Source organism: Sinocyclocheilus anshuiensis, unplaced genomic scaffold (genome assembly GCF_001515605.1).
Source record: "Sinocyclocheilus anshuiensis isolate Anshui unplaced genomic scaffold, SAMN03320099.WGS_v1.1 scaffold283, whole genome shotgun sequence".
NCBI lineage: Eukaryota > Metazoa > Chordata > Actinopteri > Cypriniformes > Cyprinidae > Sinocyclocheilus > Sinocyclocheilus anshuiensis.
In genome coordinates this window covers 430579-456147 of record NW_015549605.1, presented here as the reverse complement: position 1 = coordinate 456147, position 25569 = coordinate 430579, and the positions used below count along the sequence as shown (strand labels likewise).

General features: G+C 37.3%; 1 protein-coding gene across 2 annotated transcripts in view; it reads left to right on the top strand.

The window, feature by feature from the left end:
* kcnd2 (potassium voltage-gated channel, Shal-related subfamily, member 2) overlaps window positions 1–25569 on the top strand; it is a 120488-nt gene that overhangs the window by 90201 nt on the left and 4718 nt on the right. Inside the window, exons 3-5 of one of the 2 annotated variants that reach the window (XM_016447451.1) lie at window positions 19850–20012; window positions 22962–23060; window positions 24931–25026. In XM_016447451.1, coding sequence (XP_016302937.1) covers window positions 19850–20012; window positions 22962–23060; window positions 24931–25026 — 358 coding nt within the window. The remainder of the gene's footprint in view (window positions 1–19849; window positions 20013–22961; window positions 23061–24930; window positions 25027–25569) is intronic. The other variant, XM_016447452.1, reaches the window with a different exon arrangement.

The following is a 25569-nucleotide window of genomic DNA, read 5'->3' as shown; positions in this document are numbered from 1 at the left end:
GTGTGTGTGTGTGTGTGTGTGTGTCAGTAAGGTATTGAAAACATTTTATAGTATTTTTAAATAAAAGATCTGGGAAAAAATACCATGTCATATCAGCATAGCATTATTTATTTATTTATTCATTCAATCACTCAATCTCTGGCACATTTTGATGTCTTCTCTGCATGTTTTGTCATGTATTCATCCTGACATCTGTAAATATCTATTTATGTCTTATTATTTTGGACAAATACACTCGGTGTCACTGCACTGGAGGTGTTGTACAGTTTTTAGTGGACACTTTTCCCAGTTTTGCAGGAATGCTCTTACCAAACATTCCAAATACTGTTCCTTATCAGCAACCTACTTTCCCACTCTTACTTTGTCATCCATAAACCTCTGCTTTCCTTGGATGAGGAAAGACAGGATGAGTGGCGAAAGCATTTGCGGAAAGATAGAAGGGTGAACCAACTGGATTGTCTTACTTCCGCAAAATATATGTATCGCTTTTCTGCAGACAGTTTTTTAGCCTATTTTCTCATATCTCCTGAAAGTCTGAGTGCTGATGAACTCGCAGGAAACCCCTGCAGCGTGAGCTGTAGGAAAGAGGAGGATTGGAGAAGAGAGGGGATCCGAGGGATGACGATTTTAAGTTTTCATCCTTTGATATTTCAAGAGTTTTCCCCAAACTCTACAGTGTGGATTTAAATAAGTCATCTGTGCAGAAATTGTGTTTTCATAAGAATATTTTCATTTCTTTCTTTATTTTTTTTATGGTATGTGATGTAATAACGTGACCTTAATTGCGGCACGTTTGCAATTATATCTACAGTATGATAAGTCTAATTTAATGGAGGCATGATTTTGTGCTGAAGCACCATGTGTTTTGTGTGTGTTTGTGTGCTAGTCTTCAACCAGCAGTGTTTTGCACAATGTAGCTCACATCAGTGCCATCTCACTGCAAAACAATTTGCATCAAATGCCCATTTATCTTCAGTGACACGTTTCAAAGGGTTTGTTTAGCTGTGTGAGCTAGTCGTAGTGTATTAGCTTGAGTCACCATTAGCAGTAGTTGACTGAAGTGGGAGGTTGACTTATTATAATATTACAGAATAAGTAATATTCTGATAATTAGAGTGGGCTTTATTAATGTGAAGGGAAGAGCAGCGTGGCCAATGCAGGTGTTCTGTCTGACTGTGCGACTATTGAGGCAATGAGTTACCAAAACAGACTTTTATTACAATCAAAATGACCTGTTCACTTATTCAGATTCATTCAGTCAGGCAGAAGCCATATGACTTACATATGACTTTCTTCATATGAGTCATATGAGTTTCTTCTGTGGAACAAAAAAGGAGAACATTAGCAGAGTATCCAAGTTGCTATTTTGCTAAAAATTGAAATATAGTGTTCAAGTATGCACTAATTTTATGGAAAGGGAAAAAAGGAGAATGTTAGCAGAATGTCCAGGTTGCTCTTTTCCATACAATGGAATAGAATAAATACTGTGGCAAAAAAAATGCAAAAATTTATTTTATTTTATTTATTTTATACATAAGCTACAATTATTATTATTATTATTACAATACTTGAAATAGTGTATAAGTACTATTTATTCATTCATTCATTTTCATATTTAATTATTTATTGTATTTTAAAACTTGACAGCCCATTCACTTTCATTGCATGTAAATCATCAGCCTGCTATCTTTTTGTCCAATCACTTGATTTATCTCCCATTATAAAGTATTTATTGTCGCTAAGTGTCCACGGAGTATAGTTGTCATATCTCGCACAGATTATGTTTATCTTATCAGTGGTAATTAGAAGGTTCAAATTGATTTTATAATCAATAATATGTCATCTCTCCAAACTTTTCGCATTCATCTCTCTCGTTCACGCCCACGCTGTCATTTGAAGGTCAGATTTAATTGAAAAGTGCATCTAAACTGCTCTGCGCCTCATTATGTGCCAGATGGCTTTGCAAAAATTAATAGCGAAAAAATGAAAGGAGGTATATAATTTAATGGCTGTTTCCCATCAACGTTATCTGCTAATGAAGGCCTTTCTCTGTTGCATTATATGGGGAATCTGTGTTTTCAATAAGCCCGTTATTAACCTGAATCACTGAAAGGAGATTAAAGGCGAGGATGTTCCAGCGCTTTTGTTTATGATAGATAATGCAAGCTAGGTATTAGAAAACAATTAGTGCTTGTGATGGAGGTCATTGCATAACAGCTACACCATCAGTAGAGGTGTTTGCTATGCTAATGCTTAAAATAACATACGCTGAATTTTTTATGTTCAAGAAGACACTCGAAGAAAACACAGATTAAAGCAGTAAGCCACAAAAGACTGCGTTACAGTAAATTTGCCTCAAAAATTATTGTAAAATCAGATGTGATGTGATGTGATACGATAAAACCCATCAATGTTCAGTAAAAGTTACAATCAAAGAGTGACATTTTGCCCCAAGAAGAAAAATGACTTGGAGTGTGCAACCAGATTTATTATTAATAATAATCAAAATGAACAATTCCTCTGCCAGTAATATAATTACCCAAACGCCCTGTCCTAACTAAATTAATTATTCAAATGTTTAATTTTCTCCTTAATTAGTTTTTATTAAGTTGTTATTAAATTCATAATATATAAGAGGCAATGAGAAATGAGGAAATATATTAACTGTAGACAAATGGAAAATATATGAAAAATTTTTAAATATTTTCAAATGTAAAAGTTACAAACTAAAAACAGAAGGATAATGATTTGGTTATGTTATGTTATGTTATGTTATCATTGTTGTTACAGTTTATGATTGTTTATACAGTTATGATTGACAGACAGTGCAGTAATCATAAATTGTGTTGTAATTTCATATATTATATATAGTTTTAATTCAGTTCATAATATATGAGGCAATGAAAAAATGAGATGGATGTATGGATGGATGTATGTATGGATGGATGGATGGATGGATGTATTCCATTTATCTATTTTTACTTTAAAAACTAAAACAGACGGACAATATATTAGTTTATATTATGCTCATTTTGTTTATAGTGTTATGATTGATAGGCAGTGCATCAAATAAATATCATGTGTTATGTTAAGTTGCGTTACGTTACGTTACGTTATATGTGACCCTGGAGCACAAAACCAGTCATAAGTAGCACAGGTATATTTGTAGCAATAGCCAAAAATACATTGTATGGGTCAAAATTATTGATTTTTCTTTTATGTCAAAAATCATTAGGATATTAAGTAAAGATCATGTTCCATGAAGATATTTTGTAAATTTCCTACCATAAATATATCAAAACTTAATTTTTGATTAGTATTATGCATTGCTAAGAACTTCATTTGGACAAATTTAAAGGCGATTTTCTCAATATTTTGATTTTTTTTTTTTTGCACCCCCAGATTCCAGATTTTCAAGCTAAATATTGTCCCATCCTTACAAACCATACATCAATGGAATATTAATTTATTCAGCTTTCAGAAGATTTAATTATTATTTTTGTCAAAGGTGTGCATATATTATTTGAACATGGCTCATCCAGTCTTTCTAATCATGAGAAATACACACACACAAGGTTAACTGGGTTGAGGGCATGAAATCACAGAGAAACACACACACACACACACACACAGCAGGACAGACAGCCGCAGAGGCCAACCTCTGCGCTCCACCTGCGGTTCGCTAACAGAGCAAGCTGTCGCTAACGCACACACACACACACCTGTTATTGCTCTTCCACAGGTATAAAACCTGAGACACACACACACACACCTGCTGCATCATCCTCGCTGCAGATGCAGCCACACACTACACAAGGGGGAAATAAGGCAGAGAAAAAGAGACAAATGGCTATTTTCAGCTACTCTATGTCCTTTTGTTGGCCCTTTGTTTGTCCGAGTGTGTGTGTGTGTGTGTGCCGCACACCCTTTCTTATTTACACCTTTCCATCTGTGCAATAACACCTCCAAAGTGTGCACCCTGCTGAGTGATGACAGAGCGAGTGAAGGGAGAGAAAAAGAGAAATACAAGTGGAGGTAGAGAGGATGGAGGGAAGCAGAGACGCCACTGTGAGCAGAGGAACGGTCTGTCTGAAGAATTTATAACAGGCTTAATGAGACAACCTGTTTGTCAGACACGCAGAGATCCTCGAGTCCTTCAGGAGAGACCGTGATGCCTGCGTGGTGGTGTTAAACAAGCAGCTGTAGACTGAGATTTTTAGGAACAGGTCTTGCTGGAATACCTTGTGCTGACCACAGGATGGCAAAAAGACCCGAGGACGTGCTTGATTAATAACCAACTTCTGGAAACCAACTGAGGGCCCTGCGAGCGCAGAGAGGGAGAGTCTGACTGTGATCATTTTTAGTGACTTTCAGGCGGCATCTGAGATCAAGGATTAATATGTATATATAGATTGTACTCAGAAAATAAGATGGCAGATCTGAGTCTGGCACTTTAGTGTGCGGAAGAGGGGTGTGATTTATCTCGAAAGACGCTCGGATGAGAGGTTAGCATAACGGATGCATAATTCCACTGGGGGCCGACGCACTGTAATCGCTCAGAGCAAATTTGTGGAAATGATAAATTACACTCGGGTTTCACTTTGGTTATGTCATTTTTCTATAGTAGTGTGTCACAGTTAAAGGGACAGTACATCCGAAAATGACAGTTGTTGATCTGAACCGTTGTTTTATTCAAAACTGTTTTATTTGGCTATCACTTTTGAAAAGATTTGATCAAAGGCAGTCTAGGGATGAAAGTAATTAATACTTTTATTAAATGAAACTGATCAAAAGTGACAGTAAAGACTTTTATGTTACAAACGATCTCTATTTCAAATAAATGCCATTGTTTTTATCTTTCTGTTCAAGGAATCTTGAAAAAATCCTTAAATATTAACTGTTTTAAACATTAATAAGAAATCACTCCTGAACAGCAAATTAGCACATTAGAATGATTTCTGAGGGACTGTGTGACACTGAAGACTAATAGATAATGAAAACTCAGCTTTGCCATCACAGGAGTAAATTACATTTTAAAGTGCATTAAAATTAGAAAACAGTTATTTTAATATATTCTAAAATATATTTTACTGTATTTTCGATCAAATAAAGGAGAAAAATAAGTCTTTTTTTTTTCTTTTTTTTATAAATCTTACCGACTCTAAAGTTTTGAACAAGAGTGCTTTTTACCTGTTGCTTTCCCTTTAAATAACTATGTAAGCTGGCATAGCGTTAAAACTGACCTTCATGTTTCCTCCATATCCAGCTTAATTTTTTGTGTAACACAAGATATTTTGAGTGACCAAATTGATCTTGAGCTCCAAGAAAGCTGAATAAAGCTATACTATATACAGTACATTAGCCCATGTGACAAATACTGTATGCTAAATAAAAGTCTTTTGAAGCTTTGTGTGAAGAAACAGCCTAAAATTTGTTCTCAGACCAGCTGTAGCTCTCAAAAGTCATTCATGCTGGTCTTCAGATTAAATACAGTAGACTGCATCAGATGTGGCACAGGTCTTGACTTGCCAACTGAATGAGATTTAAAAACTATGTCCAGGGGTTTATAAATATATTTCAATCATGACAACTCTCAGAACATTTTAGCATGGTGATGGATATGACAATGTTAATGTATTTGGTCTTGGCGGAACAGATCTGCTACGCTGCTACTGAATTGCTGCTGCTGTTGGTTATTGCTGTAGTTGTAGATTATTGCTGCTGCTGCAAGCAAGTACAGGAACTTGCTACTGCCAATGCATATGGCGATACGGTGCCATGAGTATTTAAGACATACTGCTGCTGCACAAATAGCATATAAAATAACCCCGTAGTAGATCTATACAGGTGGAGCTGGGGAAGGTGGAGGGTTTCAGAGAACTCTGAAAGCGCGCTGCAGGAATCTCTAGTGAATGCTAGCCAGCCATATAAATGCAAGGCAGTAAGCTCATTGGCTGCATATGCAGCATGAACCAATCAGCTTGTGCCAAGTCATTTAACTCTCAGTTACGTTAACACCCCGTCAGAATATGCCATCTAGAGTTTCATGACTGAACTATATATACATACATATATATATATACTTTAACAATAAATGTGAAAAACATACATACATATGGGACATTGGGAAATGTTGCTAGCCAGATTCAAACTCGTCATCTGACTGAGCACCATGACTCGATGTATGGCATGCAATCCCTAAACAGATTCAGCTTTCTGATGTCCGTCACATCTGAAGTCAGCTGTTATACTGACCCAGTGTTTTGTATTCTGAGTGACTCTGTCGATGATTGACTGTGCGGTGCCCGTCTTAACCCCACACTCATTAATCTACATCTGTTGTCATGGTTTGATATGAAAGAGAATATATTAACGGGCAACAAATCTTCTCTTCTGGCTGTGTCATTCCCCCTGTTGGCCGGGAGCAGATGGTGTATGGGAGGGGTAGAGTTCTGGACGGGTTTCAGCAGCTCAGGTTGCTTTTGGGATTAGAGTTTGGTTTAGGTTAGTTCAGTTTGGTTTGGACATGCTGTGCGCAGGACCTCTTGAGTGTCACCAAGGTTGTGCCAAGGAGCTATTTTGTGTTTGAGCGCCCCCTAGTGGACTCACACACACACACACACAGAGAAGTGCTTCAAAACACACATTCCTGCAAATAGACGCAGACAAAAGAGTAGTGTTTATCAAAGAAGTACGCTTCTCTGAGCATGAAACACCACGGATCAAAGAAGATCTCAAATGCGCTTCACAGCGGTAGATTGCCGTTCTCACCTCACTCTGTAAATCAACTTGCTTAAGAAGCGAGCGGCTTTGATTCGAAGTAATGACTATGAAACAGCATTATTTACTTAGAAATACAAGCTTCTTTTATCTGACGAGTGCAGTGCAAGGAATTCTGGTAAATTTGCTGTTTTGCTTTTGCATGCAAGTATGTAACTGCTACGTAATCACATTTATTGGCGCTGAATGTGATTACAGGCTCGACGGGGAGGCTCATTGTCTGACTGTATTTAGCTCATCAAACCCGTTGAGGAGCCAATATGATCTGTCAGGTGATAATCACACAAACACTTCAATAAAAGCTGTGCAGAATATTAATGTGATTTGGAGCTGTGATTTCGGTGTTGCAAATTAGGGGAAAAAATACCATTTTGTGGTGCCTTAATGGCCCTTTGCACTTGTTATCATTAAAATCCAGATGTAAATGCACCCAAGACACATTATGATTGGACCATCACATTCAACGGTGGTCTCTGATTTGTTTTCATCGGTTGTACATTTTTCTGCCAAGCTTTTATCCATCAGTAACACTATATATTGTAATACAGCATTGATATCACAAGAACTTCAGTAGCAAAAGCTCTTTTAGTCACACTGTTGCCGTTTTTCTTTTTTCTTTTGCAATGTGCTTTAAAACTTTCTTTTTCTCACTTTTCTTCTTTTCCGGTTTCTGAGTCAATCGCAATGCATTTTTTTTGCCCGGATTGTTTTATTCATAAATACAACTTTTTTCTGATGAGCATTTTTTTTTTATTATTACAATTAATTTTGTTATTTTCTAGGGGTAGAAAAAAAGAAGAAAAAGCCTTAGAATGAGAAAAAAGCCTCATTAAAATAATTAAGTTCTTGAAAAAGAAAATCTTAATTAGTTTGACCATCTTCTTTCCCAAAAAACTTAATGATATTTATAATTTTTTTTACTTTGTAAAATATATTTAAACACTTTTTGAAAATAATATGAATACTCACAGACACATTAACTTGTACTAAACATAAAATTGTTTCAAAACCATATGAAACCATTATGAAAAGTAGTTTTAAGCAAAATTTCAACATTTTCCCTTTTATCTTCCATGGCCACTCACATTCATTGATTGGTCTGAAGTTGAAAAAGTGGCATCAATATTTCCACAAAAGGAAAGCATCCATCAATATATTTAAAATTAAGTAAATGATGGCTCATTTTAAAAATTCAGATACTATCTGGACACGAAACATGGTGTAAGGGAGACCTTTTGTGTGTGTGTCTTTGTGATTTGGATGTGATAGTGTGATGGATCAGTATGCAAATGAGGGATTGCGTGGTTGCCAGGGGTACAGCTCTTCTAGAACCTCTCCTCACCCCTTCTCCAAAAAGAGATGGATGACATGGCCGGCAGCACCAATTTGGCGGATGACAAGTTCAAAAGCAGACGGATGAGTGAAGCAGCCCAGGTGGGCTATATATAGCTCTGCCGCCTTTCATCCCTCTCCATCCTTGGCTCAGTTTTCCCGCTCATTTTTTATTCCGTGAATTTTATGATGAAAGGCTGATCAGGTTTTTACAGTTCTTCTGCTTTCACAAAGCACTCATAACGAACTTAACAGCCTCAGATAATTCCACTTCTAATATTTAGGCCTAGACATAATCTGCAAAATTCTGTCGAGTGAGTTTAAACCTAGTAAATTTGTTAAATGCAGCTGTGAATACCAGAATTTTATTGGTATGAAAGCAGAATTACATGAGCCAATAAATACTCTGTAGAAGATCATAAATGGTAGGTTTTTCCATTTAGATTTCTGTTTGCATTTTCTTACCCAAATTGTGAATTATGGGGGTTTTGTGGGGTCTGACCCTCATAATTAAGGCTTTAACCTTGCAAAATGAACTCAAAACATAACATTTGAGGGGGAGAGTCTTACTTGAGTGCTTGTTTTTAAGTATGCATACAAGTGTATATATATACAATTAAACAGGGTTTTCAAATATTTCTATAATAAATGTTTGAATGAAAGCGTCACAAAATAGATGCAAACAATAGAAGTTGGAGGTAACAATGGCACAACATAGCTTAGCAATATTTATTTTGAATATCGTGCAGGTTTTTGACAAAGCATGAAAAGTGCTGTTATTATCGCTTTATTACAGATTATCACAAACAGATCACAAGAAGTGTTTGATCTTTCAGAAAATTGGCGTTTAGTGCCATCAAGTTGGCATTGTGCGAGATGAATCTTAATGAACTGACACTAAAAATATGTAGACATTTTAGAAAAACTTTACAATTCATTAGCAGTAGTCATGACAAAAGACAAACAATGAATAAATGCTAACATTGAACTTTAGGCCACACTTTATTTTAGGGTCCAATTCCCGCTATTAACAAACCATTAACTACGACTTTTGCTTCAATAAACTCCTAATTGGCTGCTTAATAGGAGTTAGTAAGGTAGTTGTTAAATTTAGGTATTGGGTAGGATTAGGGATGTAGAATATGGTCATGAAGAATGTGTGCTTTAGAATTACTAATAAACAGCCAATATGTTAATAATAAGCATGCTAATAAGCAAATAGTAAATAGTGAGAATTGGTCCCTATACTAAAGTGTTCCCGAACTTTAAAATAAAATGTTTAAAATCATCAGAATCACTGTATAATTCTCGCATTCCTCATATCTGAAGCTGAAATTAGTGTTTTATGCCTCATGTATGCCAAAATGGTGTAAAATCCAATCAATGTGTGATTTTCTCTTGGAGACAATACAATTCTAAATACCAAAATCTGCTAATAAAACTTCTGAATCCTTCGTGCATCGTTAGTATAAACACACACACACACACACACACACACACACTGACTATGGGAGCTCAGTGGAGACAATATTACTGGATTAGAGAGAAATATAGCATCTGCATCTGTCTTGCCCAAGGCCTGGTTGACTAATTGTCCTCTTCACTCGGGTCTGTAGGTGGAATGAAGTGTCAAACTGGAGCTTGTCTATGAATATATATGTGCGTGTGTGTCTGTGTGCATAATTTAGTGGGATTATGTGCGTGTATGTTTAGCTCTGAGCTGCGAGAAACGGCAATAAGTCTCTCGTTTGACAATTGTTTGTGGTTCCTTCCTCATGCGAGTATGCGTTTGTGTGCACTGCCTTTCCTCCAGGACTACAAAGACAATCAATGGAACTGACTGAGACTGAGTCAGATCTGTATTTATAAAAATTCAGTTTTTTTTCTGACAGACATTCAGTGTGTGGGTGTATAAATAACATGTCTGCTTCTACATGTTGTGTATAAGCATGGGTGAATTTACAAAACCTGTCAAGGACATGTCCGGGTCATGATAGGATGGTTTACAGTCGGAAGGGATGAGAAGCATTCTTGCCTTGGCGGTTCTGATCTGCTATTCTAGTATGGATCTCCTTGTGGGGACCCCCAGGCTCGTCGGAGCCAAAGGCAATCTACCGTATCATCGATAGGATGGGCTGACCCTGTTTGCAGTAATGAGAATCATCGCTGAGATGATGAGAAAAAAAAGAAAGGAAGTCATCCAGATACATTGCAGAACTGGAGGAGGAATATTTTTAAAGAAAGAAAGAAAAAATGGTAATTGTGACTTTTTATTGTCATAATTGCAGCATGTTTCTCAGTTGTAACTTCACTTCAAGTCTGAGTGAGTAATATAAAGTTGCAATTATATATAATTTTAGGACTATCACTATTTCAACTTTATTTCTTGCAGTTGTTATTTTAGTATTAAAAGTGTTATCAAAATGTTTTTTAATCGTTTTTGTTTAATTATCAGTAACAACACTGAATTGTGTACATATCACAGTATGACTTAATATCTCACAATGTGTCTTTATATATTTTTACAATTTTGAGAAAAAAAGAAAAGAAAAAACAATTTGCACAGTTGTTGTTATTTCAGTAAATAGATATTTTGAAAAATGTAAAAACTGTTTTTGTCCATACAATGAAATATGGTTGACATATAGTTACATTGACATATGGTTGTTTTGGTCCCCATTGACTTTAATTATATGGACGAAGACAGCTGAAACATTATTCAAAATCTTCTTTTGTGTTTTATAGAAGACAAACAGCATACAAATTTGGAATGACATGAGGGTGAATAAACCCTCCTGGAAAAAAACCCAATAGAAACCTTCACAGAACTTGTAATGGTTTTACTGGTTATAATGGGAATTGTATTGGTTTAATGGAAACTGTAATGGCCCCTGTGGGTCTCCACTGGTAATTTGTCACTTTCTGTTGGTGGCGTGTTAAAACCAATAAATCCTGAAGGAATATGTCCCAAATCACTTTACTGGAAACCATTTTTTAATGGTTAAAAGTTGATGGTTTGTAATAGTTGCAATGATATTTGTAGTTGAAACCATTAGATTTTCTGTGACGGTTTCTATTAATTTTCTTTAAAAAATAAGGGGGGGGGCATCCCATTAATTGTGTTAAACATTTTACTTTCTTTTCTCTGTGAAATTTTCTTCTGATTTTAGGCTGAAATAAGACCTAGACATTTTATGTGCGTATTTGTTTGTCAGCTAGACAGACAGCTACAAACGTGCTGTGGTGAGAAGGCCAGTTAGCACAGACTGAAGCAGAGAGCATCTTCACCCTCACTGCTGGAACCAGTGTCAAACTCACCTGAGCAGCGCTAAGCGTTCCCTCAATGTTCCGTGCCCATTTTCCGAAACATTATTGCAGCATTATGCCACTTGACATCAGCGCCACACTATGACCTCTCCTAGTGCCTCAATGATGCTATATCTATTCATGTTCTACCATCATACCTGCTTTCGTTCTCCCACACTGCGTTATTGCACATTGGCCTTTGCCATTTGATGAGGAGTTTTCCTTTGTGATAATGTCAGGGACAGCTCATTGATTTGACCTTGCTTGTTTGCCATATGCTCAAATAGCTTCCCTCGGAAATAGAGGAATGAAAGATTGAAGCCATTTCTCACATTCAGCCGCTCTCTACGTGCCTTTCCGTAGCTGCCCTGTTATGACAGTCTGAAGGTTAAATTATACAGGTAAGTTATATGACTGATTATAGATGCAAAATCGCACATTCAGGAGGGCGGCAGATGGAAAGATGGCCTCAGAGTTAAGTGTGTATGTGTGAATCATAAATGTTTTACAGAAGCATAACTGTATAGCGGTCATAGAACATTACATATGGCATGACGGTGGACATGTGTTAATGTACTCGACTGCTCATACGAGCACCTGCTGCAGGTTCTTAGCGGCACTAATGTCGTCTCATCTTCATGTGCACTCTGGATTCCCCAGATCGTTTTCTCATATCATTAGCGTTGGTGCTAGCGATGGCCTTATTAGTTCGTCCCGGCTATTTCTTTTGAACTTTGAGACACAAAATGTGTTCTGATGCACTAATCGAAGCCCTTTTGCTTACTTTACCTCCTGTTCATCCACGTTGCAGAAGTAGTGTGCATATTAGCAGTTATTAACCTACTGGTAGCTGTTAGCAAAATCAAATTAGCCACATATTTAAGCATTTTATTTTTTATTTCAACAACATTGGCAATTAAAATATGGGGAAACAAATAAAGTGAATTTGAATGGTCATTTGCATTCTGCCAAAATTTGTGAAGGTCTTGTCTTTGAGTTTTAGCTCTGCCGGTGCAGATTCCATGTGGACCATCTGTTGCATATGCACAATATTGTAGTTGTTCGGTACGAAATGGTTAAAAATATACTCCTCATTTTCACCATCAGCGATGACCTCGCTCTGTTCCTCCTCCATATCTCATCGCGTTTCACACGCTGTTCCCCGAGCCGTGACACAAATGGCATCACCAGTCACAGCACTCATCTGTGTAAAAATGGCAGTTCTGTCCATATAATGATCTTTAAGTGTGATTTTCTATGGAAATCGAACACCTTGAGCTTCGCCCCCATAGAGCATTTTTTTCTCGGACACAAAAGTGAGCTCAGAGCTTTATCTCTGATTGATCTGCTGTGAGTCAGTGGAGCAAGAGACCATTCTGTGGGTTTATAAGAAAAGATAAAAGACCCTTATCATCTCTTTTTCTCTCTCTCCTTCACTTTTATCCCTCAACAAGAAGTTGCGTTTGAATGCCAGGAGAACATCTTTCATTATCAGGTCAAGGACTTTGTACCTGCTTGTGCTAAGAGCTAGGGAGAAGAAAGCATTGGTTGATGTGATAAACTCTGTGTATCTGTCTCGCCTTCAGCCATGCACTGGGGACATCTCTGATATGAGTCTGAATGAGTGTGTCTGTCCGCAAAATGTATGTGTGTTATAGAAGCCGAGAGAGTGAGAAGAGGTAGGACGGTAAAATGGGATAAAACAGATTGTTGAACATTCATGGGAGGGATGAAGAAAGCATAGACAGAATTATTGATGAGGGAGGAGAAGGGGGGGGGGGGTCTCGTGTGAAGCTTCCAACCGTCTCCGCATAAAGCATTCACAAAAGCCTTTCATGAAACCCTCAGTTGTGAGATTTCACCTACAGTGCTGCGCCGGGCCGCGGGAGAGGAGAATGAGATCTCAGGAGAGCCGCTCGTGCATGACAAACACGACCTGCTGATTTTGCTTCCTTCACTAAGATGAGTTGCAGATCAGTGTTGGGACTTCATGAGTGGGACTAAAGTGGGGGGAGCATGTTGGTTTAATCTGACCAATCACAATCGCATCTGTCCACCGTTTCTAAGCGATCAGGCTTAAGATTTGACCTGGTGTTCGTTAAAAATGCAACAAATAGGTGATAGACTGTGCCATTTAACAACATTTGACTTTCGCAGACTTCTAAGGCCAGTTTGGGTCTAGTTTAGTCTAGATTAAGTGGGTGTTTACACGACACCATTTTCAAATAAAAATAGAAAGCTTTTTACGTGTTTTGGCCGCTCATTTACACAATAATGGCATTTTGGGGGCCTGAAAATGTGAACTTTTAACTTTTAAATACAAATGTTATTTCGTGTAAATACAAATTTGTGAAAACGTGACATCATGCAACTGCGTATTATGTGTTCAGTCTATAGGAATGCGAATGCGTCAAAGTGACATTGCCAACTACTGGCCTTGCATGCATAATAGTCATTTTTGTGGATCCGTGTGAACGGGGATCATTCTGACAACGTTGTTATCTGTAAACAAAACTTTTCAAAAATGCAAGGAAAACTTACCATTTTTAGTACAAATTGTTGTGTAGACGTACTCTAATTTAGCACTCTCGCAAATTATATTTGTATAATGTCAGTTTGTGAATACTGTGTGAATTATGATTGTAATTTTAGTGCTTTAAAAATAGTCACATACTGTACAAACACTGCAGGAAAATAAAACTTGGAGAGTGATTGCATTTCTGTCATGTGTGACTGTGAATAAGAGTTAGAGCCAAGGCAAACTTAGTTAAATGGAACGATCTCGTCATTAACTCAGTCTCTCAATATTCTAATGAGTGCCGCATTCATTAGACTTGATAAGCATATTTAATCTCCAATCAGTCCAGAGCTTCATGAAGCAAGAGATATTAAGTCAGTGAGCTCTGCCTTTTTTAATCTCACTGTCTCTTTCCGTCCATCCACCCTTCTCTCATTTCACATAACGCTAGAGCCAAAGAGCTGAGATATGGACTCATAAAGAAAGTGTGGAAAAAATAGAGGGCTTTACTGCTTTCATTGTCATGTGAGGAGTCTTTCTTTCATTCTCACATTGGATTTCATCCACCCCCTGTAATCTGTCGGACTGTGTTTGGGTGTACATGCTTTTACAGCTGTTTACTTTCAGACAGTGGGTGTCTTTTCATGACCCGTTTCCTTTACCGACTGATTGGATCGTAATTGCACTGTGGCCGTCAAGGTGCTCTCAAAGTTTCTTTCAGAAGCAGCGTGAGTGTGAGTTTAATTAGCTTTAATTTGAGGACAAAACTGTCCTCAGAAGTTAGCTCTGTCAGACAAAACCTTCCTTTGGGAACTTCCTCAAAAGTAAAAACAATTTTAAACAGTATTTATAAAGTTTATAATAAATAGTCACATTGTAAGAGATGAAGTCACATTTATAAGATATAATGTTGCAATTACGAGAAAAAAAGTTGAAGTTTTCAAAATGATGTGAAAAATAAAGTTGCAATTGTGAGAAATAAAGTCATAATTCTGAGGGGGAAAAAAGTTGCATATATGAGATATCATAATTACAAGAAATAAAGTAATTTCCAAAAAACAAAATTGTGAACTGTGAAGTCATATTGTTAGATATAAAGTTGCTATTATGAGTATACGGTGCATTTGCGAGAAATTCGCAATCACAGAAAAAGTGTCAATTGTGAGAGATAGTCGTAGTAGTTTTGCAGTTACTAGAAATAGATACATTTACAAGGAGCAGTCACAACTGTGAGAGATAGTTCCTATTACGAGAATAACTGCATTTTGGTAGTAGTCACAAGAAACAAAGTCACTATTGTGAGAGGAAAAGTTGCAATTATGAGAGATACAGGCAGTTGTGAAAGTTGCAATTGGTAGTCGCAATTCCAAAAAAAGACGCATTTACAAGAAATATTGGCATTTTTGTCATCATTTTGCAATTACGAGAAATAAATACATTTACATGAAAAAAGTCACATTTGTGAGAGGTAGTCGCAACTGTGAGAGATCGTTGCAATTTGAATAAATAAAGTTGCATATATAAGAAATAGTTGCATTTATGTGATAATTTTTTTATAAAATTCTTTTAGGACTGAATACACAACTCTTGCATTCACCTGCATCTCTCACAGGAAGTGGGCGCTCGTTCAGTTTTCAACTCCGTTCAGAATCTTAGAGTAAGTGTGCATTCACTATTTTACAGATGTTACTTTCATTTGATTTATTTGCTGGTACATATATGGTACACTATTTTTGCTATGTGGTAATTTCACACCTGACTGAAAGGCTCATTATGCAGCTCATTATGCAGGCCTAAGAAATAGTTGCATTTATTTGAAATGAATTTTGCAGTTACAAATAATGTATTTGCATTTACGAGAAAATAAACTCAAAATTGTAAGATATGAAGTTACATTGTGAGAGATAAAGTCACAATTACAAATCACAATTGTTTGAGAAAAATTGCAACTGTGTGAAATGTAGTCTCTAAAATTTCTAGATTAACTGCCTGACTTGTTTAACCATCACATTAAAAAAAATATGCATCTGTGTGTTTGTGATTGCCATATATTGGGCTGCAGGGAACTGCTTGTGATGATCTAAACTGCAATAATTTGCTCAGTTTTCCGTGTGTGTAAGAGAAGCCAGTGCAGGTCGGCTGGGTTAATAGGGACGCTGTCATATGTAACAGTACTGGACAGTGAGCAGCAGAGAAATGACAAACGCAGAGAGCAAATTAGAGTCCTTGCTGTCCCCTCTAGTTTGCTTCACACACACACACACACACACACCTGACACAGTGCAAGGTCAATGTCTTTTATTACGTTCAGGCTGGCCGTGGAGCATCTAAATGTGACACTCCAGCGAGAGCACACACACTTTGCAAATAACAGCTTAGCGTGCGGATTTGGATTAGCAGCTAGTGGCCGACATATTCATCATGTACACAAATCTAATTATGAGGGTAATTGCCTACAAGGGACTTTATTGGTCTCTTATAATGAGTCTATTGTCTGTCGGTGCAGGGTATCACACAGCTCTCTATTGATCAGTCATGAATACCGCTAAAGCTCATGCAACCATTAATATGGATATTTTTCAGGGCTCTGAATGACTGGGTCAGTGCCGTCGATAGTGTCGACCACGGTACAAAGCAGAAACGAGAGCCTCTTAACGCTTTGCATGTCTTGTATTTCTCCTTTTCTCTCTCACTGGCATATTTAATTACAGGAGTTTAATTGGAGAAGTCGACTCGGTGCCGTCTATAATTATGGCTCAGTCTTTCCAGGCTTTGTCGCATCGGGCCCCTTGAGCTCATATTCTCATCGCCGTAATTCAATTAGATCCTTCACTTAGAGCACGGAAGCCTCTCAAGCACCGTCACGGCACACTATACGCAGCTTTCAGAAATGCATAACTTTCATTTCTTTTTTTTCTTTTAATTCTATTAATAAATAAAGAAGAAAATCTGTGCAGGCGGAAATGAATGCACAGCTCTGTTGTGCATTTAAGACCGCACTGACCCTTGTAGCACATATACATATCCATGATGTCTATTCAGTATATGCTTTTTCATCTCAAAGTGACATTTTAAAGAATGTTTGTCAGTAGGTCCAAAACCACTTTCATTGTATAGACTATATATATATATATATATATATATATATATATACATACTGTTGTATATATACAGTTATATACGTGACTTTCTTGTAATTGTAAATCTATATAGCATACAACTATTTCTCGTAAATGCAACTTTATTTATTAGAATTGTGCCAATCTCTCACAGTTTTGAATGTTTCTTGTAATTTTAACTTTCTTGTAAATGTGTAATTGCAAATCTATATAGCATAAATACAACTATTTTTGGTAAATGCAATATTGTTTCTTATAATTGCAACTGTCTCTCACAATTTTGACTTTCAGTTTTCCGTGATTGTGACATTCTCATAAATGTAACATCATTGTCATAATAGCAATTTTTTTCTCATGATTTCAACTTTATATCTCATAATATGACTACATAACTCACAATTTTGTAATTGCGACATTATTTATTCTAATTAAATGCAACCAACAGTCATACAGGTTTGCAACGACATGAGGATGAGTGAATGATGACTATTTTTGGGTAAACTGTTCCTTTAAGATATTTTCACTGTTGTTATTCAGTTGTTTGTACACAAATATAAAACTTCAGCTACTTAAAATGGAGCACAGTGTATTCCAGATGAGGATGTGAATATGTATGCGTGCTTGCTGGGTAATTCTGAACTGTTTTACATTCAGGTAAGGTGTAGCTAATGTAGTCACAATGCTTTTTGAGGGCAAATAGTCAGACCTGATTCTTCAAGAAATGAAAGATGGAGGTCTTGGCTCACGTTGATGCCCTGGAACCTTATATACTCTTCAGAAGTTAAAATTCTAGTCATAGCGAAACCATTGTGATGAAAAATCTGTGGTGACGGAAAAAATACTGTGGCGGTGTGGCTTTGATATTTAGGCCTATCATGGCGTGGTACTGAATGATAGCAATATTTGCAATATTTACATGCTACTTGTTTGCGATATTCCTTGTTTCTAAGTCACTTCAGATAAAAGCATGAGTATATGTAAATGTCCTTTAAAGAATACACTGGTTTTGCCATGGTACATGTCCAAAAACATGGTAATATCATGGTAAAAGTACAACTAGTAATTGACAGATTTTGGATTGATTAGATAAACCAGGATTGTTATCATCTTCATTCTGTTGACTAAAGACAGATCGTCTCCCGAATGCCAGTGACGGAGTTGGTTGGTCACGCATTGGCCTGCTTTAAAAAGATGAAGTGAGAGCGAGTCAGAATAGAACAAAAGAGAAAATGGCCACATACACACTGTGAAGTTTTGGGTGTATTTAAAGGAATAGTTCACTCAAAAATGGAAAGTAGCTGAAAATTTGCTCACTCTCAGGCCATTCAAGATGTACAGTAGATGGGTTTGTTTCTTCATCGGAAAAGATTGGGTGAAATTTAGCATTACATAGCTTGCTCACTAATGGATCTTTGGTCACGCATTGGCCTGCTTTAAAAAGATGAAGAGGAGGTGGTACAACAGAAGGGGAATGTGTGTTTGTTGGAACAAGAATGAAATCGTGTCAGTACTGTGTGTTCCCAAGACAGCATGTTCACCATTTTAGGACGACATTGTGAGGAATATGAGCGCTTTGGATTATTGTAATGGCTATTGTTTTAATGTAATTTTATATTGAGAGTTGGGAAAGTAGGTCAGAGAACTTGATCTCATAGCATGAATCTCAGCCCACACATACATGCAGCTCTTCCCACCACATGCGAACAGTCATTTTTTAAGATCAAGTTAAAAGTTTCAGGCTTTATGAGGAATAAAGCCTGGGGTCAAATGTAGAAAAAAAAAAGCTTTTCACAAAATTGGAGAGAGATTGTTTGCCCCATGCTATATGATTCTCTAGTGCCCCCTAGTGCTGTCATCTGTTTCTTTTCACCAAACAAAATGACCTGAGTTGGTAAAAATTAAGGAGAGGTGTGTTGCTGACAAAAGCAAAATTTTAAAACCTGCTTGTAAAGATCACAAATATTTATGCAGTTTCAATGCAGGGTCACGGACATGGCATTTTTTGCCTGAAACTATTATACAATCCAAAATACATTATAAAGCAATGACTTGAATACATATATTCTACGATGAAGATTTCCAAGTTTTTATTACATTTTATGAAATTATTTATTAAAAATATTAATTATTACAATTGTGATTTGAAATAAGGCTTAAAAAGTCTTGCAAGTCTTGAATTTAAAACTTTTATAATCGTTTATAATCTCTGGTATAATAGTTTAGTAATATTTTTATATTAAAAAATAAGCAGTTTTGTCTTAAAATATATTTGGAAAAACTTTGGAAAATTACATTTAAATTAGTGTCGTACTTATACATGCAAGAACCCATTTTGTTGTCATCTGAATGAATAAGAAAGATCAGATGTTGTAACCTTTGAAAAAAAGGTTTGAAGAATAAAGAAAAGGAAGAAAAAATCCCAACCAAAAAAAAATTTTAAATTAAAAAAGGTTGTATAGACTGGTATTCATGATTTTTTTTTTTTTTTTAAAGACCATAATGCCCTGATAATTTGATTACAAACAAACAAATAAATAATAAACAAAACTGATTTTGAACTTTAATATATTTAGATAAGTCGTCAAAGTGTAAAGAGAATATATTAGTAATTTTTAGTTGATGGTTACACCACTTGAGGTTTTACGAGCAACATCTTTGTGTTTTTGTATTTCTTTCAACTATATATTTATTAAAAGATTTCTGGTTTTCATTGTTTGATTTGTCACTGGACCATTGCCACTGACCCCTATGTTCTGACTCTCTTTTTTTCTCTCTCTTTTTTTATGTGCTACAGATATGGAGATATGGTTCCTAAGACCATCATAGGGAAGATCGTTGGCTCTGTTTGTTCTCTGAGTGGCGTGTTGGTGATCGCTCTTCCCGTCCCCGTCATTGTGTCCAATTTCAGTCGGATCTACCATCAAAGTCAGCGCGCTGAGAAGCGACGAGCCCAAAAGGTACCCTAGATGGGCCACCCATGACCCCAGCATGGGTCCGCGGCCTCTGATCTCAGAGCTATACGGAGCTGGGCTCAAATGTAGATGTTCTCTTGAAATACAAGCAGGTCTGGCTGTGGCAAAGAGATTAGACCCTGACAGGACCATGTACACACAAATACAGAAAAATTATGCTGGGATAGTATTTAATACAACTTGGCACAATGTGCTTGTGACCCAGATGTCTGCACGCTGAGTGGTGTGTGTCTCTGTGGTATGATAACTGCTGGATCTTCTGCAGTGAATGGGTGCCGTCAGACTGAGAGTCCAAACAGCTGATAAAAACATCACAATAATCCTCAAGTAATTCACACAACTCCAGCCCATCAATTATTGCATTGTAAAGTGTAATCTGTGTGTTTGTAGAAAACAAATCCATCATTAAGGCATTTTTACTTCAAACTCTTGCTTCTGGCCAAAATATCAATCCATAATCCATAGCAACACTGTCCTGAAAAAGTCCATCCGCCATTGTCCTCTCACATCAGAATCCACTGATATATTTGTTTGAACTCATTTCGGACAGTTTTCTCTTGTAAACAGGGGTTGGTCTGTGCATATTTCTCTCTTGATTCAGACAAGACAGATTTTTTTTTACTGGAGAAAGAATGTTATGGATAGAAGACTTGTATTTTAGCCAGAAGCAACGGTTTGAAGTGAAAAGTGTCTTGATGAATTTATTTCTTACAAACATGCAGCTTTTCACTTCATAAAATGTTAATTGATGGACTGGAGTTGTGTGGATTACTTGTGGATTATTGTGATGTTTTTATCAACTCTCATTCTGACGGCACCCATTCACTGCAGAGGATCCATTGGTGAGCAAGTGATGTAATGTTAAATTTCTCCAAATCTGTTCTGATGAAGAAACACGCTCATCTACTGTATGTCTTGGATGGCCTGAGGGCTGGCTTTTTGAGTGAACTATTCCTTTAAAAGTAAATGTCCTCAAATTAATTTCATTGGGTTTGCTCTTATCGTAACTTTGATGTTTGAATAGGCAGCAAGTGGAATGCGGCTACGCTCCAATCAGTGATGATGAAATTTGCATATCCTGATGCTTAGCTTCAGGATTATTTAAAAGAAATTATTCAATTAATTCCGAAACCTCAATTAATCTGATTACTTTAGCAATTAAATTTAAATGTAAGTTTTACAGCCCATCTGCACAGCGACTGCCATTATAATCAATGAAGCTGTCCACATGCACACACTACATTTATAGTCGATTCATTAGCCTGCGGTTTAGACGTCTGAATTTATTATGGCAGGAGTGTTGTGATCTGTCATTACATCTGTCATGAGTATTCCTGCCGTAAATCATAATTCCATGTCCGTATGGAAAACAGGAGTCACTTCTGAACTTGCAGTAATTGACAGAGTGGATTAAACTTTTTCTTGTTAGTGAAGGTTAGCAACATTTGTCTGTTTAGTAAAGCACATTCGACTGTTTATGCTCATAAGCCGTTTATACCAGTTTTGTACATACTATGCAATTACTTGGTCATCATCAAACTTATAAATGACGTAACTATGTACAGAACAAAATTGAACACTAATAAGGAGTCACGACTGTTTTTAGCTACAGTGTGTACGTGGCCAATGAGACCAAGCACAGGAAGAACAGATGCTGTGTTCTGTAGCCAGTTCTCCTCTGGGGGTGATCAGAATACGCAGACGTTGTGGCATCACATCATATCGCATTAGATGAGTGTCTTCTCTTAATTTAGCTGTTCGACTCCAGCCACCCCATGGGAGACACAAACAGTTCAGATATCCCACTCCCCCTGTGCGCAACACACACACACAGATAAACAGTTCAACCAGTCCACCCAAGAACAACAGTCTGTTTTTCAGTTAACTAGGACTGAGAATGAGAGCAGGAGAGGGAGAAGTGAGAAAGGATATTAGGGTTGTAACAATACCAAAATTTCAGTTGTCGATACCAGTACCATTTAAATGTTATGTTATTTAGGCAAAAATGTAAATATTTTTTTTTAAATGTTCATATTTTAATGATTAAAATTGTATTGTTTTGTATTGATTTTAATGATTATTTATAGCTGTCTTAAAGATCTGATATTTTGACACAAATGCAGGTTTTTGGTCTGACAATTTATGTTGAGATATAAAGAGAAAAGCCTGAAAAGACTGAAAATCAAGAATGAAAAACTTTGCCTTGAGTAATTTGACAATATTTTAATTTAATTGTATTATTTTATCTAATAATTAGTATGCTGTTTTATTATTTAATGGTATTATAGTAAGATGTTGCATTTATTTGATCACAGTACAGTAAAAATAGTAATATTGTGAAATATTATTACAATTTTAAAATAACTGTTTTATATTAATATATTTTAAAATTTAATTTATTCCAAATCTGACTTTTCAGCATCGTTACTCCCGTATTCAGTGTCACATGATCCTTCAGAAATCATTCTAATATGCTGATTTGGTGCTCAAGAAATGTTTCTGATAATCAGTTTTGAAAACTGAAACAGAATATTTTTGTGGAAACCATGATACACTTTTTTCAGGATTCTTTGATGAATAGAAACTTTAAAAAAAATAGCTTTTATTGGAAATAGAAATCTTTTGTAACTTTATAAATATCTTATCTGTCACTTTTGGGCAATTTAATGCATCCTTTATATATGGTGTCAAAATATCAGCTCTTTGCGATATAAACCCAGCTACATTATAGAAAGACTGGTGTTGTTACAATTTTTTTTATTGTAGTATCAAAGCCCTTTTGGCATCCCTTTTAGAGAGGAGCACATTGCTATTCTTCATGTCAGACATGAGCATGCAAACCTCCAGTCACACCACGATCACATTCACACTCACATTGACCACGAGAAGAGAAAGTGTTAGGCTAAACGCCCGTGTGTTTGTCCACCTGAACAGAAAACCAGGCTTGCTAGAATTCATGCGGCGAAGAGCGGTGGCGCTAACGCTTATTTGCAGTACAAACGAAATGGGATGCTGGCGGAAGCGGAGGAGGAGGTAACTGTGGACACCAAGTCGCCGGGGTCTCTCTAAATGGAACATGACATGATGGGCTGGTGCATGTGAAACCCCTCTTCCCCCATGGCGGTTCACCTCTCCGCCAGGGGGCCAGGGTCCAGCAGGGCTGCTGTCCCCATTCAACGCTTCCGTGGTGTTCCTCTAACTCTTTCTCTCTGTCTTTCGCTCTTTCTCACGCCTAGACCGGGTGCACCGGCACCTCTTCCTGGTGGCTGGTCATGAGAAAATAATTGTGTGACCTCTTGTCCAATGGCAGTGCGGTGCATGCGGCTTGGCCTTGCGGGGGCCACGGCCAATCCGCTCCAGTACCAACGGGGCCCCCCTGTTTTTGACTGCAACCCTTTTCTCCATCTCTCAACTACTTTGCTTTTGGGTTTATTACCTTTTGTATTTTGTCTACTTGTTGTTTTAACTGCTTTTTTCGACAACTACTACTCTTGTGCTCCATGCATTTTTTAACATGCATTTTTGAGTGATTTTCTCACGCCTGTCCGGACTGGCCTGTGCTCGCTCTCTATCTCTCTGTCTTCATGACATCATCAGAACACATCACATGGAGGAATGAAACTGTCTGAGCTGCATGTCATTGTTTGGCCAACATCTAAATGGGAGGCGGGGTTTAATGTGAGGCAGAGACCACGGGGCATGTCAATCCAGTGCCTGTTGACTATACGCGGGCTCTCGATAAATAGCGCCCTAGTCCAGGGGTGTTCCATTCTGCTCCTAAAGGGCCACTATCCTGCAAAATTTAGCTCCAATCCAATACACCTGAACCAGCTAATTAAAGGGTTAGTTCACCCAAAAATTAAAATTGTCATTAATTACTCACCCTCATGTCGTTCCAAACCCGTAAGACCTTCATTCATCTTCGGAACACAAATTAGGATATTTTTGATGAAATTTCAGATTCTGATGAAAAGATCAGATTCTGAAGTGCGTATCCAGTGGACATTATAGTATCCCATGAGGACAGTTTTTGTCCCTTGTTGTAATTGCAAACACGTTCTGGGTTGAGGGGTGGTGTTTCCCCCCAGTTGAACTTACTTTTGTTTCGATCCTCTCTGATCAGGGCCCTTGGAATTGTCCTAACCTTCCTCCTGTTATGGAGCCTCTGTTCATACTATATAGAAGAGGCATTCACAACTCTGCCCCTCGAGGTCCACTTTCCTGCAGAGTTTAGCTCCAACCTTGATCAAATTCACCCAAACAAGTCAATCAAGGTCTTCAGGATTACTAGAAAGTTACAGGCAGGTGAGTTTGATCAAGGTTGGCACTAAACTCTGCAGGAAAGTGGAAAGAACTACCTACTCAGAGAGTATATGATTTTGGAGCCAGCAATGTTCTTCAAGAATACTAGAAACTTCCAGGCAAATATGTTGGAGCTAAAATTTGCAGGACATTGGCCCTCCAGAAGCAGGATTGGGCTCTCTTGCTCTAGTCGTCTGGTCACTGCGTCATGCTGATTCATTAAGGCTCTAGTGAGTTTGGGTATGGGGGCCGTCATGGTTCAAATACAGAAGACGTGTAACTTTTCCACATACTTTTTTCCAATAATTAGTATCTCCTGAATATAAGTTCAATAGCCATTGACACACACAGAATACTCTTGTTCCTGTTGTCTGCTGTTTTTGAACCAAGAGCCATCCGCCAAGTTGTGATGTTGAGAGAACAGGACGTGGCAGTGACCTAGAGCCTACTGTTGTCACAATGAACTAGCCAAACGTTCTTCAAGATTGTCTCAATGTTGCTAGACCATTGTGAGAATTCGGGCCTTGCTGTCTTGTCTTTTCTCTCAGTTTCTTTCTGCGCCGATAGGTTGATAAGCTGTTTTTTCTGTTTCTCCAATAAGGCATCAAAACAGGCCGGCCAAGCTTTGGTATGTAAGTCCAACCCCACTTTTGAGACCCAGCATCACCATCTTCTGCACTGCTTGGAGAAAACCACGGTAAGAACCTCTGGAGAAAACTTTACACATAACTGGAAGCTGTTCTCAGCAATTTAGCTTTGGCATAACTTGATATTATTGATATACTGGTGTCCTAGGAAGCATGCTAAGCACATCTGTAAAAAACATTATGAGGTTCTTCTACGATTTCTCAACTGTTTTCTTTAGTACCTTCAATAGGTTCAGCAGTTACAGATCAGGTGTCCATATCGACTGTGTTTAGACTGATAGTTCACACGAAAATGAAAATTGCGTTAGCATTTATTCAGCTGCATGTTGGATCACAAAAGGAGAAGTTTGGCAGAATGTCCCAGGTGCAAGAACTGCAGAGCTCCAAGAAAAGCACCATAAAAGTATTTAATACCTTTTAGTGCAATTTTCAAGGTTTTTCTTAAACAAAAAGGCCACGTTTTCTAAAAATAGCTTTGTGCAAGGAACAGCCTGAGTCCGTTATTAGCTGCAAAACCTGGCATGATGTGTTGGCTTATGAAATGATAACCATAACTGACATTAATTGTTTGTTTGTTTTTTGTTTTGTGTGTG